This window comes from Thamnophis sirtalis, unplaced genomic scaffold, assembly GCF_051295495.1.
Source record: "Thamnophis sirtalis isolate CommonGarterSnake01/CBP01778 unplaced genomic scaffold, rThaSir2_p1.2 scaffold_9, whole genome shotgun sequence".
Taxonomy (NCBI): Eukaryota; Metazoa; Chordata; class Lepidosauria; order Squamata; family Natricidae; genus Thamnophis; species Thamnophis sirtalis.
Window position 1 is genome coordinate 8,774,552 of NW_028261389.1, and position 16,980 is coordinate 8,791,531.

The 16,980-nt window shown below is 37.7% G+C and overlaps 1 protein-coding gene across 1 annotated transcript in view; it reads left to right on the plus strand.

The window, feature by feature from the left end:
• The first annotated feature begins 1,268 nt into the window (after positions 1-1,268).
• Positions 1,269-16,980, plus strand: part of ETNK1 (ethanolamine kinase 1) — a 33,658-nt gene continuing 17,946 nt past the window's right edge. The window contains exons 1-4 of the mRNA XM_087722776.1: positions 1,269-1,514; positions 9,582-9,841; positions 12,159-12,299; positions 12,516-12,658. Coding sequence (XP_087578902.1) covers positions 1,344-1,514; positions 9,582-9,841; positions 12,159-12,299; positions 12,516-12,658 — 715 coding nt within the window. The 5' untranslated portion in view covers positions 1,269-1,343. The remainder of the gene's footprint in view (positions 1,515-9,581; positions 9,842-12,158; positions 12,300-12,515; positions 12,659-16,980) is intronic.

Here is a 16,980-nt window from a genome sequence, read left to right on the forward strand (position 1 = left end):
TAGACACAAGGACACAAGGTCCCCCCCCCCCAACGCCATCACTCTGCTAAACAAATAATTCCCTCAACACTGTCAAACTATTTACTGCATTACTATTACTATTAATCTTCTCATAGTTTCTATCACCCATCTCCTCCCACTTATGACTGCAGGACTTAACTTTGTTGCCTGCATCCTTACGATTTATATTGTTTCCTAGCATGATTTGATTGCTTTTTTGTACTCTATGACTATCATTAAGTGTTGTGCCTTATGATTCTTGACGAATGTATCTTGTCTTTTTATGTACTCTGAGAGCATCTGCACCAAGGACAAACTCCTTGTGTGTCCAATCAAACTTGACCAATAAAGAATTCTATTCTACTCTACTCTATTATTCTATTCTGTTATTCTATTCTATTCTATCCTGTTCTTCTATTCTATTATGTTCTATTCTACTCTTCTATTCTATTCTACTCTATTCTTCGATTCTATTCTACTCTATTCTTCTATTCTATTATTCTATCCTATCCTATTCTTGTATTATTCTCTTCTATATTCTAGTCTATGCTATTCTATTAAAAAAAGTTCCATCATCACCTCCTTTAAGGGTTGGGGGGTCTTCTCCCCCCTTGGAGCCCATCATCACCTCCTTTAAGGGTTGGGGGGTCTTCTCCCCCCTTGGAGCCCCACCCACAGGCTACTTTAAAAACTGGCTGGGGAATTCTGGGAGTTGGAAGCCCAACCCCTCTTATAATAAAAGTTACCAAGGCTCACACACTGCCTGAAAGGGAACGTTCCTAAAACGAAGAGCACATTTCGCGCCGAATTCCCAATTGCAAAAAAAGGAGGAGGGAAACAAGCAAATAACAACAACAACAACAATAATAATAATAATGCATTTAATGCAATATCAGAGAAACCCACCCACAAACAGCCGACCCTCTGCAGCAAAAAAGCGACAGCGCACGCGCAGCCGGGGAAGCCTGGGAGGGGCCGCCGCTCCTCCCTCCTTTTTTTTTTATTTTTTCCACACACCCCAGGCTGCTTTGCGCCGGAGCGTGCTTAGCGGCGTTGACGCCTGCGTGGTGGCCGTCCCAATAGAAAAGGGCGGAGCCTCCCGTCGTAGCGCAAAGTGGGCGGAGCAGGAGAGAGGGAGAGAGAGAGAGAGAAAGAAAAGCCAGCCCCTCCTTTTCCTCCTGCCCCTCCCCGCCGGTCTCGCGCCTTTCATTTGCCGGCTGCGCCGCTCGCGTGACGCCGCAGTTGCTGCCGCCGTTTTTTTCCTCTCTCCTCAGGCGCCTCTCGCTCTCTGTCGCTTCTTTTTTATCTCTCTCGCTCTCTCTCGCTTCCCTCACGTCGTCTCCATGGCCAACTACATCCACGTCCCGTCGGGCTCCCCTGAGGTACCCAAGCTGGACATCTTCGTCAGCGAGAGGGACCCTTCGGGCGGCGGCAACCCGGGTTACCGCTACGGAGCCCTGGAGCTGCTTCGCCGGCTTAGGCCCGGTTGGAAGCCCGAGGAGGTGACGTTGAAGGTAAAAAAAAAAAGGGGGGGGGGAAACAGCCTAGAGGGCGGCGGCCGCTCGCCGGCTGCCAAAGGGGGCGCGGCGGCGGGCCCGTGAGGGGCTGCGGAGGGAGGGCGGGCCCGTGCTGAAGCAAAGCCGGGTTTCTCCCCCTCGTCGTCGTCGTCCTCCTCCTCCTCGGTCGCCTTTCTCGGCGCTCCGAGGCTGAGCACAACCAGCCAGGCCTCGCCGTTCCCCCACTCGGGCGCCCCTCGCAGAAGGCTATGCCCGCCACAACGGGGTGCGGTGGGAGTTGGGAGTCTGGCGGTGCTGGAAGGCGGCGGGGAGGGGAGAGGGAGAGGGAAGGAGCCAACCCCTCTTTCCTCAGGAAGCCCCCCTTGGCCTTACACACAAACACACACACACACACACCGGCTCGTTCGCCGGGAAGAGGAGGAGGAGGGAGGCAGGAGGCAGGCACCGCCGCCTCGTCGTCGTCTTCTTTCTAGCCGGCCTACGAGACGCGTGTCAAGGGAGCTTGTCTGGAGGTTGGGTGGGGAACGGAGCGGGTCTCGCCTGCCCGCCTTTCCCGTTTCTCCTCTTGCTTTCCCGCAAAGGGGGGAAAAGGAAAGAAAAAAAGGGGGGGGGAATTCCTTCTTCTCCCCCCCCCCTCCACACGCCCAAACTGGGGAGGGTTGGAAGAAGTTGGGCAGGGCTTTTCCCACCCATCATGTCGAAAAGGATGATGTAGCTAGGGATTGGGAGAGACACAGAGAGAGGGAGAGAGTTTGGGAGGCATGAACCCCCTCCCCTCAAAAGCATCCCAGTTCTGTTAGTGGTGAGAAAACACACAAAGTTTGGGAGGAATTAATGTGTGTGGGAGGGTCTTTGCTCACCACCACCCCATACCCCAGTTCTGTTAGTGGTGAAAAAAGACACACAAAGTTTGGGAGGCATGAATGTGGGGTCTTTGCTCCCCCCCCCAGTTCTATTAGTGATGAGAACACACACACACACAGAGTTTGGGAGGCATGAATGTCAGGTGGTTGCTTACCCACCACACAGCATCCGAGTTCTCTTAGTGGTGAGAAAACACACACACACACACACACACACACACACACACACACACACACAGAGTTTGGGAGGCATGAATGTGGGGTCTTTCCCCACAGCATCCGAGTTCTGGTAGGGGTCAGAAAGCAAGCTTAGCAACATGCCGGCTTCTGGGAGTGTCATCACAGCAGCCCCTATTTTCATCTCTTTTCAAGGAAAGTGACCAAAAGTGAGAGTGTGGTGTAAATGCACAATTCTCATTTATTTATTTATTTTCGCACCCATTGTCCTGGTCAGCCTTCTCTTTCATTAAAGAAGTATTGGGTTCTGATGGAGTTTGAACGGTTTTCTTCAGTTGACCAAGCCTCAGTGTCTGCCTGAGCTTTTGCATCACAGCTCTGTTAATCTTTAAGATGCGTCTCTTTAAGCGTTAAAGCTATTGTTCTGCCATTGTCATACACCATACACGTGCACATCTTGGTGTAACACATCTTGGTGTAACTTGGTGTGAATGATGAAGAATGCAGGGTTTCCTGATTCTTTGATGCAAGTGGGTCTCTCCCATAAAGAGAGAATATGGGTAGTTTAGGATTGAACTATGGAGTCCTTGGTGCTCTCTGGGCTTGGTGGTTTAATGTTACATAGTTGGGTAATGGAAACATCTCCAGGCAGACAAGATCAAAGAGCACCAATGTCTCCACAAAATAAATCCCTCTATATTTTAAAGTTATAATGGTATAGATATTGAATGTATATTAGAATGCTTATTGCAGCTGCAAAATAAAACATTGGCCTTTCCAGAGATAGCTGTATCTATCCAGGAGCTAATCACCTGGGCAAGCTTAGGCCATCACCTTTGTTTCACTAAAATTTCATTTCTTGAAGATGTGTCTTATATGGACAAAAGCTGCATTCCTAGTCTCTCATAGTCTGAAAATGGCCCACTGTAAATGTAGCCTTATATTCCTGCCTCACTTATCTGATTTCTTTTGTTCCACATGTAAAAAATGTTTCTAAAAATGTGACTTGTTCTCAGTAAAATTTCATATGGGTGTTAAAGTAATAATGAAAGTCTAAATAGTATATAATTAGTTTAGATAGCAATTATATTTCAAAAGTTAAAAATAGTGCATAATAAAACTCTGAAACAATACAATTAAAGATTACAGTAAAATGTTTTCAGGGTCTGGAAAAAAGTTTATTATAAATGTAGTTCATAGACAACAAAAATTAAGCAGCAAGATTTATTTTTTTAAGTACTATGATGAGGTTTGTGATAACTTTTTAATGACTTGTTTTTTAACCACATTTTCTTATGAAATTTTTGATATCAAAATTTATAGAACCTTTTTGAGAATACAAAATATTTTTAATGTAATAATAGACTTTAAGTGAGTCAGTTAGCTATCAGATATACTGAAGAATTTATCCATGTTGCATATTATAGGGAGCACTGATTTCATATACTTGTTAAGTGCTAAAAACATTTTAATTAGGGTGCTCCGAAGGAAAGTAAAACTTTGTAAAGCATATAGTCCAAAACATTTTTCCTATTGGTTTTAAGCTCCAGAACATTATAATCTCAAAAAATGGCTTTCATTTACATCCAAAAATTGAACATGTATAAATTTGGATATGTTTGAAATAGATACATTTGCACTTTCTTTTACAAGCAGATATTATCTATTACAACACTAATTAATTGCATTTGTTCATTCATATTGCTGTTTCAATGGTAATTGCTTCTATGCTTCAGTGACCATATTTAGAAAAAGATACCAAGTAGAAATGATAATTTTTTTATGTTAGGTGATAATGAATGTGGTTACTTTGGAGAAGGATAATTTACTGAATTATATCAGTTTAGGAAACTGAGTGTTACTATGAGCTTAGGCACCACCTATTTTACTGGTTTCAGCTAGATTTTACACCACACTTGCTGAGAGGCAGCAGAAACAAATAATATAATGATAGAAAAATAGGTTGCATATTGTAATTGTAGTTCTGCTAAAAGGAACTAAAAGTCATCACAAGCTTGAGGTTCACAATAAACAAGCAAAGAAGAAATAATGTACTTAAAGCAGTGGTGGAAACCTGTACCCTTGTAGGTTTTCCTACAACTCATCATGGATCATTGAATCACTTTAAACAAGTTTGCAACCTTTTTTCTTGTTTAGATCAAATATTTACACTATGTGTTTTAATTGTGATATGTTTATAGTTTTGTTGAAAATCAAATTATACACACACACCTCTTTCATACCAATCATACCTTTAAAGTTTAAGTGTCTGCTGGCCCTTGTCAGGAACTTACAAATACCATGATGAAGTGTTTCAAAATCTGTAAAATACACTTCTACATTATACTTATCTTTTAATAATGAATATTGGTGTCTTATTCAAAGTATTTTAAGCTATAAAGCTAAACATTTACAAAGCATTTAAGTGAATTAATAAAAAATACCTTGTTTGTGACTAAAGGCTGACAATCTTTGACGTGCCAGTTACTTATAAACAGAAGGAGTATGCTTAGGGCAAGAAAAATGTTAGAAAATATGTTATGCTATTAATAGCATACATATTGCTTAATATACTGATTTGTATTTTACATCATGCCATAGCTGCTTTGCAGTCTAGGATCTAGTATTGTATTAGACATGAGTCAATTAAATACTCATCACTACATGAGACATGTGAAATACTTATTTGCATCCCACCTTTATTTTTATAAATATCTGAGGGCATACCTAATATTCCTTCTTCCTCCTATTTTCCCCACAACAACCCTGTGTGGTGTGTTGGACTGAGAGTGGCTGGTTTAAGGTCACCCAGTTGGCTTTCATGTTTTTAGATTAGATGTGCAAAGGTGATCCATCAGTGAATGTGGCTTTGTATTGAGGTCTAATGATAGAGTAAAAAAGGTGAAGGATTTTACTCCACTAGTCGTTGGTGACTATAGGGGGGCAGTGCTCTCTGTTTCAAGGGCATTGAGCCAGCGCTGTCTGAAAACATTTCCGTGGTCACATGGCTAGTATGACCTCACGGAGTGCTGTTACCCTCCCACCAAAGTGGTACCTATTTATCTACTTGCTTTTGAACTACTAGGTTGGCAGAAGCTGGGGCAAGGATGGGAGCTCACTATTTTAATGATAGTGTATACATGTAGAAAAAAAATGGCTTGCAAGCATCATAAGAGCTGTTAAGATTCTTGATGGCATGAAAGAGATGTTAAGGAGCCTTAAGGGAAAGAGAATGGCTTCAGCCAATGACCTTTCAATTTCCATACTATAGTAAACTCTTTGGTTAAGACTGAATTAATACAAGATGAGATGCTAGTTTTTAAAAAAAAGAAAAGCTCTCCCCCAAAAAGCAGCCTTTAAGAATCTCAAAGTAATCCTAAATCACACCATCATTATAGCTAAATTTCAGCAGACAGATGTTAGGTTAGAAACTGCAATATAAAGGTGGGAATGGAAGCATAAGAACCTTGAGAAACTACCAATTTTACTTGTAAACTTGCATTCCATAGAATTGGCCCTGATCTACTCATGATGTCATTACAATTTTTGGTTCTGATAGGTAGGGAGTATATCCATATGCACATACACAAACTGAGAACATAATTTAAAAATGAATTATATGTTTTATTTGTAAAGATTTGTGTTTGGAGTCACACAGGTGAGATGGGCAATACAGGTAGTCCTTGACTTACAACAGTTCATTTGGTGGCTGTTCGAAGTTAAAGCAGCACTGAAAAAAGTGACATGGCCATTTTTAACATTTACAACTGTTGTGGCATTCCCATGGTCATGTGATCAAAATTGAGACACTTGAAAAATAACTCACATTTATGACAGTTGCAGTGTCCCAGGGTCATGTGATCACTTTTTCTGACCCTCTAATAAGCAAAGTCATCGAGGAAGCCAGATTCACAGAACAACTTTGTTACTACTAGAGAAACTGCAATGATTCACTTAACAACTGTGGCAAGAAAGGTTGTAAAATGGGGCAAAATTCATTTAACTGTCTTGCTTAGCAACAGAAATTTTGGGCTCAATTATGATTGTAATTTGAGGACTATCTGTAAGGAAATTGGATAAATAAATAAATAGTTTTTTCAGCCCAAAGGTGTTGAGCAGCTAATACTATATTCCAGTTATAATAATTAGACTTAAAACAACTCGGTGGGTAAGTGCCCTCTCTCTCCAGCCTGCGGAACAGTTTGCATAAGCCCTGAAGAAGAGCTACATAGCTGGACTGTGTTCTAGTATGTCGAGAGAGGCAGGGCATCTTTATTTCAGAGTTAAGCTAATCCAAAAAAGGAGCTCTATAGCAGAAGGTTGTGTCCAGGGGGTCTGTCACAGACGCTACAAGGTGGGTTTTTTGTAACATGATCGTCCTGTTTTTATTGGATAGGCAGCAAATGCTAGAAATATTAATAATTTACATGCATATATATATATATATATATATATATATATATATATATATATATATATATATATATAGAGAGAGAGAGAGAGAGAGAGAGAGAGAGAGAGAGAGAGAGAGAGAGAGTTAGTTTTAGTAGTTTCTAGTTCATTTGATGCAAGCATCTTTAGCGGTAATTTTGCATTCTTGAGTAAAATTATTTTTGCAAATAGACTTTATAACTCTTTTGTAAGCTTTGTTCACTGTTAATTGACATAAATCTATGGTATGCTATACAAAATGTGGAGCATAAGCATCCAAGTGAAACATAATTGCACATTTAATTTCTTAAACCTACATTTATAATTTGATAGATAGGTGTCACAATTGTATCAGGAGGGGATAGGTTTTCTTCCTGAAATGCAGAAATCATTTCTACTTATAATTTCTGCATGTCTAGTTCCCAACATCATTGCTGCCCTGGCAGTGCAGTAATAAAATTAAAATGCAGTTAGAATTCAATATACTAGAGCCACAAAGAAGGATAGTGTTACTTGATTGAGTTTGGCCAAACTGTTGTATAGAAATTTAATCAAGAATTTGAACTCATTGGAGTCAGGAGAGAATACGTTTTCCTACATAGCTTATGGGAGATGCACTAATAATTACTAAATATGGTTATTACAGTAGTTGTGAATAGCTCATTCATACCTAGGACATTACTGTAAAAGAATAACTATGATAAAGCCTGGGATTCTATTATCTTAAATAAGGGAGAAAACAAATTATATTTTCTGTGTGTGAGAGAGAAATGGCTAGGTTCCTATGGAAATGCTTGCTATCTGTAGCATAAAGATAGGGGTATGTCAGGATTGATGCTTCATGAGGCAGGTTATACCAGCAACCCATTATTTTCTCTTCTATTAATATTCTCTCTTGGCAACCATTTCTTGAGCTTCTCGCACTTGGATTTACTGACATCATAGTACTGGGATAGTCAGAAAAGTACCACAGCAGCCTCTGCTGTCTGAAATATCTAACTGCCGGGAGTGGGGGGGGGAGAGGAGATACAGAAATATATTCTGCAAAAGTGTCACAAACATGTTCTGTATTAAGCAGATAGAGTGTTTATTACATTTCTTGCCACAGTTGTTAAGTGAATCGCTACAATTAAGTTAGCAACATGGTTGTGTTAAGTGAAACCACTGAAGAAGAGATCTAGTCCTAAGTTTTGGGTTGTAGCTTCGTCATTATTTCTTTTAATCTAAACTAAATAAGGCCCTCTTGAATAGATATCTACATTTGTTAATGGGCTGGCTGAAAGCCAATACATTAAAACTTAAACTGATATTGGATTTATGTTTGATTCAAGTATTGAATTTCACTACATTCTCTTCCTTGCCTAATGACTTTGTTGTTAGCATTCTTTCCTTTTTTCCTTTTTTGTTCTTTCTATTTACTGGTACTTGATTTTGCTCTTAATAAAATATTTCTCTTTATTTGACAGCATACTTTCACACTTAGTGAATCTTTCTTTAATTATATTTGTTGCTATTGAGTTACGGTTATTCTATTAGACTAATACATTTTATGATAAACTGGACTCTATAAAGTGCCATCATTTACAAAGATGTTTAAATTTAGCTGAGACATCTCTAAATTAGGAAATAATTTTACTCAGCTGTATCCCTCAAAGTGGGTTGTGTTATTGGTTGAGAAAAGTTAAATCTTAGACAAGTTCAGCATAACACTAGTGATTATGCAGAGTATCCATATCCATCCTGGGAAGAACATGGAAATGGTTTGTTTTGCTTTTACTTTCCTGATTAACATATAACCTTGGTTAACAAATGACTTAAAGTCTCTCAGTTAATTCTTGCCTTATGACCACAATAGAGTCCAAAACGTCTGCTGCCAAGCAAGATCGTTAAATGAGTTGCACCCAGAGGTGGGTTGCTCCCGGTTCAGCTGAACCGGTAGTGGTGGTTTTGCCTGGGTAGCAGAACCAGGCTGGCCACATCCCCGAACCCCGATCACTTATGCCATTGCCAGCATGTTTCTGCGCATGCGCAGGACAATTTTCAATCAATTGTGCATGCGCGAGCAACGTGTGACAGCCGTGCGCGAAGCGAACCACTACCAACCGGTACAGGAACGCACCCCTGGTTGCACCCCATTTTACAACCTTTGCCACAGTTAAGTGAATCATAGTGGTTAAGCGTCTCTGGCTTCCCTTATTGACTTTGCTTGTTGGAAGCCAGCTAGGAAGGTTACAAATGGCAATCATATGACCCAGGGACAGTTCAGCTGTCATTAATAAATGCTAGTTACCAAGCACCCAAATTTTGATCACATGACCATAGGGATGCTGCAACAGTCGTGATTGTGAAAACTAGTCATAAGTCACTTTTTTCAGTGGTGGTGTAACTTTGAATGGCCACTAAATGAATGGTTGTAAATCAAGAATTACCTGTATTAGCCAGGCCCAATCCAATTTACCTTCTGAACTCGGAAAAGGTCAACCAAATTCTGCCACGCAAACTTCTTTCAAGGCCGTAACCAAAACATAGCATAACAGTACTTAAGATATACAGCTATTTCACTAAACTAATAATCATTGTTTTTTCTTTTCAGATATTTACAGATGGAATCACAAATAAACTCATTGGCTGTTACGTGGATGAAAAAATGGATGATGTTGTCCTTGTTAGAATTTACGGGAATAAGACGGAACTCCTAGTTGATCGAGAAGAGGAAGTGAAGAGCTTCCGTGTGCTGCAGGCCCATGGTTGTGCACCCCAACTTTACTGCACCTTCAGCAATGGCCTGTGCTATGAGTTCATGCAAGGAGAAGCTCTGGATCCAGAACATGTTTGCCACCCAGAGATATTTCGGTAAACATTTTGGAATTCTTTTTTTACACACAATTTATTCAAAGAGGTTGCTAGCTACAATACCTTGCTTGTAGTGTTTTTTGATTAAATAAATTTATCTCAATTTCCAGAGAAATCAAGTGAATTATTGTTCTAAAATCCAGTTTGTTAATAGCTTAAAATCTTAGTTAATTAATGGTGTAGGCTTTAATGGATGAAACATCTTACACAATTATTCCAGTATCACCTTTGTTCTGCAGTACTGTTTTGTGCTTGAGTGATAGTGTAGCTTTTATGTAATTTTATTGTCAAATATTTTTGTTTTTTTTAATTCAGACCATGTCTTGAAATAACATTGTATTTTATATAATTTTATTGCATTTAAAAATTTTTATTAGCAATTATGAGTCTATAGATTTTATTGTTGTGCTTTCTGATCAAAAGGCTGTAATAAAGGTTTAATTTGATTTAGCAAATCTGCCAGGGACTTTCCTCATTTAGCTTTATTTATCTTCTAACATATTTTTCTAGCTTGAATTTTATTGGTAAAATACTCAAAGCTTCTTAGAATATGTTTTTCTTAGTCATTTGCCCCAGCTTGCTGTAAATTATCCCAGAACATATGTAGGGATATTTCTCTTCAAATATACATGGTTAATATTTTCAAGTTTAATTTTATTTATAGACCGCCCAATCCCGGAGGACTCCGGGCGGCTTACAGCGAGGGGAAAAAAACAATAAAATAAAAATAAAAATAGACAAGTTAAAAACAACACAGATACATTCGTTTCAGTCGGGGCTGGACCTCAGCAATGGGGTCAACAGCCCCAGGCCTGCCGGAATAGCCAGGTCATTTTGTACACTATATACAATTTCTTCCAAGGTAATTGAATCAGCTGACTTTAGAAAAATAAATTTCTTATAGGTTTTACTGCAAAGAATCAGTTTGGTTTTTGTGGTGTGTGGAACTATTGGTATATTATACAGTGGATCCTCCTTGCTCTTTTGTGGATAGCCCTGCTTTTACAAGAAGAAAAATGGTATTCCTGTCCCCCTTTCTAGCTATCTGCATTCTGCAAAAAACTTATAGGCCTAAAGTTCAGGTTTTATCACCTGGTGGCTTCCAGGTGATGAGAACACAGAATCATCTTTTTGGGGTAGAAGCAATGCAGTTAGTAGAAAAATAATTTTGGGTTCCAGTCATAACCTAACCCTTCTGAACATTATGGAAGTTCTCACCATGGAACTCAGGTGATGTTCCAGCCATCAAGATACACACCCATGTAGTTAATCTTATTGAATTAAAGTCCTTTCTGGTTCAACATCCTCTTTCATGCAGCTATTTATCAAATATACAAGATTTTTTTAAAAATAACTTTGTACTGTGAAGTTTCTCATTTAAAACAAAATAATGTGCTAATTTCCTTCTTCTGTGCCATTGCTGTCCTAATAATATAGAGCTAGCTGATTTCTCATTATTCTGAGCTGAGATTGATAAAAGCCAATGTGTTTGTAATTACAATGAATTTTTTTTAGTGTAATTTTCATTTTACAGGTAATTCTCTAGTTATGAATGTAATGGAGCCTGCCAATTAATTACATTTGTAACTCGAGAATTCATAGGAGTGAATAAGGTAACTTGAAAGTGATTATGCATTTGCTATTCCAATATGTGAGTCGTTAAGTGCACGAGATATCTCAGGGTGGGGAAGCCATGGGGGGAGCTAGTGGTGGAACAGGCCACCCAAGCCTCCCCGACCCATTGAGATACCTTATGCTTCCCCCCCCCCCCCCTTCCATCCTGCTGTGCTGGGTTCATTTATCCTGCAAAGATCTGTCTCTTCTCTGCCACGCATCTGATCAGCTTGCAGATGCTTTTTGGGCCGAGAGTGAAATGTTCTCGGGCCGTGATCTTGCGTGACTTCAGACACCCATCCACTTTTGCAGAGAATGGGTGCCTGAAGTCAGTCAAGATCATGGCCTCCAGAACATTTCACTTTCGGCCCAAAAAGCATTTGCAAGCTGATCAGAATCTAGAAGGGAAATCATCCTGGTCTCCTCTCCCTCAAAGGCAAAGAAACTGTTGCAGAGAGGAGAAAGATCTTTGCAGGATAAGTGAGTCCAATGTGGCAGGATAGGAGAGGGAAGAAGTTGTGGGGAGCTGGGGGGAATAGGTGAATGTTGCAGTGCCTCTGTGGTCGTTCGAAAGGGTGAATAACTACCATGGTGCTGCAACATTCGTAATTTTGGGACTTAGACATAAATACTTGGGGTTATTGCATAACTTCAAACGGTCACTTAGTGAACTGTCATAACTGGAAGATTACCTGTATTTCAGACTGATAGCAAGACAACTTGCTAAAATACATGCTATTCATGCGCACAATGGATGGATACCCAAGTCAAACTTATGGATAAAGATGGGAAAGTACTTCTCTCTTACACCAACAGAATTTGCAGATGAGGAGTTGCATAAGAGGTAGATACTTTCAACTATCTATGACAATTATTTCCAAGCTCATACATGAATATATCTCAGTATCACTCTCTGGTTTAAAAATGTAAAGTGAAAGTATAGTTTTAGAATATGTGGAGCTTAGAAAATTTTAACTTGCACCACCAAAATAAGAGAATCTTCATAAAATTCTGAGAAGTATCCTTGCAACTTTTTTTAACCGTTCTCAAATTCTAAAAGGTTTCTACAAGATGTGCCAAGTCGTCAAATTCTACAGGATGAAATGGCATGGATGAAGGAGAGACTCTCTAACCTAGGTTCACCAGTGGTACTTTGTCATAATGATCTTTTGTGTAAAAATATCATCTACAATGGAAAACAAGGTAGGTATGGAACACAGCTGTAAGTAACTTTTAAAAATTGTTTTATATTGCCTGATATAGAGCAACAGCTTGTGGAGGGTGGACAATTTCAAATCTATTTTAGAGTATTTCTAAATGTTGCTTATAAATTGCTTTAATAGCCATAACTGATATTTTAATATATGAAGATTTATAATATTTATAGTAAATATTATATTATTTTCCATATTGATATTTTTATTCTGTGTAGACAGCAGCAATTTAAGCATACATTGTTGTCTTAACTATATCTTTGATGAGTCTTGTTATTTCTGATAGCTTTGAGAGCAAATGTCTCTAGGTTATTGTGTATTATCTCTGTATTCTGAATTATCAGATATATTGATGTCCTGGAGGAATTCTGCATGGTGAAGTATCTCAAAAGATACTTTGCAAGTCTCTGTTTATACCTGCTGATGAGGTACATAGGTATCCTTAAAGTTGAGCATCTGTTTGTAAATATATTTTCTGTTGGAAGTATTTTGAAAATTGGCTTTTTGTCTTAATTTTCCATCAGTTTCAGAGGCATTCAACCTGAAAATAATTATGTCAGAATCGCCTATAATTTATAACATGATCCAATGGTATTAAAACATTTTAACATTTACTGTTTTCAGTGACATAACTTGGTTATTTGATAATAATGTGGACAAGCTAGCAATGCATGCCTGTTTCCCTCCCTCCTTTCATATTCATTACATTTTGGAATTGCATATATCCCAATTCAGATTATGGTCTTAATATAACCCTAAGACCGAAAGCATGGTTTGGAGTTCTCAAGACTATTTGAGATATCTTTATTTGCGTTAAAATCAGTACAAATGCAGTACTGGAATAGAGAAGAAAATTACTTTTGAGGGAATTTTATTTCCCATTCCAAATTCAAAATACAACTTCTGTTTAACCAGCATTAACTTGAACTAAGACCTTTGTTTGAATTAAATAAATCAACAAAATTCAAAAAAGTAGGAATTGGATGGGATGACATAAATCATAGAACATTCTGCCTTGAAGCTGATGCTTGCTTTATATCAGGGGATAAAAATAAATAGAATATCCCCCTTAAATTGTTTTAAGTAAAGTGCATGGAACTTTTTAATATTTTCTCTTTCTTTACTGGTATTGAAATAAGCAACTCCTTAAAAACTTGAAGTAGTATATGAAATTCCTAGATGAACACATGACTTCAGATTTCTCAAGTAATTATAAATATTTCAAGTATTGATAATTTTCTCCTATGTGGAAATTATACTTCTAAGCAAGCCATACAATGACAGTTACATTAGCTTTTTTTTTTCAATTGAACCCAAACTCTACATTAAAGAGACACCAGTGAAATTATTGCTTTTTCTTTTGACCCATCTGTGAGATTTTAATCACAGCCAGAAATTAAATGCCTCATAGCTCTTCTCTTGCAGCCAAGACCCTTACCTGTTGATACGCTAATGTGACTTATTGGCCATCTGTCTAGATTACTCTCCTTAGATTTGATGTTGAGTCCTCATGTAAGCTTGCATAAGAGATGTGAACTTAATTCATATCACTGAGAGTTATTTCATCAAATCTGAGGAAAGTGTCTCTTCTGTAGAGCTGATGGAACTCTTTTCAAACAAGTATCTTGACAAACAGTTCAGAACACTATCAAAGTTTCTAGGCGTCACATGCCTACTTTTGAAACAAATCTGCTGTCATTTTCTTTTGTGAACAGAATGGAGAATAAATCAGTGAGAGCAGTACATCATTTAAGAGCATTTCTACAAAAACCAGTGTGTGAGTGTTTAGTATTTGGGAACAGGGAGGGGGAGAGGGAGTATTCTCAATATGTAAAATTGCTTGCAACTTTTTAAAGGGGGGGAAAGTACCAAGCGAATATAGTAGCTAGCGTGTACCATTAAAGCTGACGTGTTTAAATGTTGCAGCACAACACATACACAGTTAGGGCAGAGTACAAGTCGATTATGCTATGGTAGTTGAAGTTAACAAATAATAGCCCTAACTATTATTTGTTAGTTCTGATTCTGTGAGCAACCCCATATGGTGCTTATTACTTCTACATTGCTGAAGTATGTATTGCTTTAACCTTGGAATAAGTAAACTGGAAAAAAAAACTGTGTATTGTCTTGTACTTGGCAACAGTATTTATGAAACTGGTAACAGTATTATAGAGGAACCATTTATTTTTGCAGTGGAAACTCAGCTTTAACTTTAACTTTTGTGCTGTGGAAGGTAAATTCTTATACAGTGCTGTTAATATGTCATTCATGCTGAAATGTTTTGCAGGCTACTTGAAATTTTTTTTTAAGATGCACGATGCTCTCTCCTTATTTCTATTATTGACTTAATTTGTGTCAGTGACAAATCTTTTCCAGAGAAAATTGTTTAGATAATTTTTAAAGAAATGTAAGAATGTCTACAGAGGAGTATGAATCTGAACGAACTGATTTGTTTAATCTGTGGTTTTGTGCAAACAGATCTGGATCTAGAAATCATGTTTTTTAAACTAATTACAAATTGTCCCAACTCATATTGCGATATAAGCAAACAGTTCAGATATAATGCTAAACAAACCTTAATTTGATTGCTTCCTCTTCCTCCTGTAGTGCAGCAACAAGGAAAAAAGAATCAAAGCACATTTGTTGTGACTCATTTATTAAAGCAACTGCAGGAAACATTTAATTTCTAATTTAGTCTTGTTATGCACTTTTTTTTTACTCAAAGGACTTGAACTTAAATGTTACTAGATCATTTCAAAATGTGATTGACTGTTCAGTTGATCTTTGTCCATAAAAGCTTATAAACACCTTTTAAAAGTATAGCACAACTTACAATTACAGTAGTTACCTGAAGTGCTTGCAAACATGTGTGAAACCCCTGCCCCATTTATTAAGAAGAAAAAATTAATAGGTCAGCAAATTTGAAGATGACTTTTCCTTTTGGAAATTTAATTTTTTGGGGGGGATAAGGGGGGTAGTAAGTCTTCCTTTTGGATAAATAAGTAAATAATTCCTGCAAATGTTATAATTGAATCCAGTTAATAGGCTGTTAAATAAGGTTTAGGTGGCAGATGTGAAGAGAAATTTAACTGTAGAATTAAAGAGGAATGTGCAATCATTTTTCAAGAGCATTTGATGTCTTAATTTTGAGTTGTATAATTTTTTTTAAAGCTTCCTACTGGAAGATTATTTTAATGTTAAAATATTTTATATTTTTTAATTATATAAAACAGAAAAAGAGCTATTAGTAAAAATATTGCATTGTCTTATTAATAATAACAAAGTGTTCAAATACAATTCCAGTTCCAATGCATCTGATGTCTAAACATCAGATCTAAATAACAGTCCAAATTTTTCCTTTCTGATTACATTTGTATATAAAAGCTTATCAGTGCATTAATCTGTTAAATTTAGTCACTGTAGCTTACCCAGTTGAAAATTAATACTTTTTAATGATCTCTAAAGATATAGTAAACCAAATATATTCTTAATGTGCCTTTTAAATTTGGTCTTTGGTACTTTCTGAATTCAAGCTAGCATCAACATTTTTTTAAAAATAGTGTTATCTTGGCTTACATACTACATCTATAATTATTTCTGAAAAAAATAACAGGCAAAAGTGCATTAGTGCTTCACAATTAGTAGCAAGTACTCAAAACTTTGAAGAAGTGGGAGTAGAAGACTAATTTTGACATTCAGTTTTTAATTTTCCTGAAGAAATACTCATAATTTTGTCTACAGATGCAAGCTATTCGTATAGTTGTTTGCATCCCTGCTCTGTAAGAGGAAATAGACAAAGGCAATTAGCCCGAACTATTTTTGCATAAACCTTTTCTTTCGCTACATGCTGGATATTCACATTGCCTTGAATGTGTCAGACACCATAAACAGAATTTTAATCAGGATTTTTAAAAACATATTTGGAGTAGGGCTCTAATTACTCTGGGGATTTTTGGGGACCATGCTACATGCCATTTCCGTGAATATTTGGGAAACAACGCCTTTGCCTGTAATTATGATTCATTATATCAATTAAAAAAAAGCCCAAAGACTATTGCATCCAAATGATAACATTATGTCTGGAAGCAGCCCCTATTTCCTTAAGCTTCAAAATGAAACCGAGCCGTGCATCTTGACGGCAGTAATTGAATTTCTTGCAAAACTTAAATTTAAGGCTGAGTTCCACTGTAATGTCAGTCTGTCAAAAGAAAGACCGGTGAAATGCAGAACTTTTCTCTTTAAAGTTTTGTGTCTTGTCAAATATGAGTTTGCCAAATTTTCTTCATCTGCTACAGATTAGGTATGCCATTG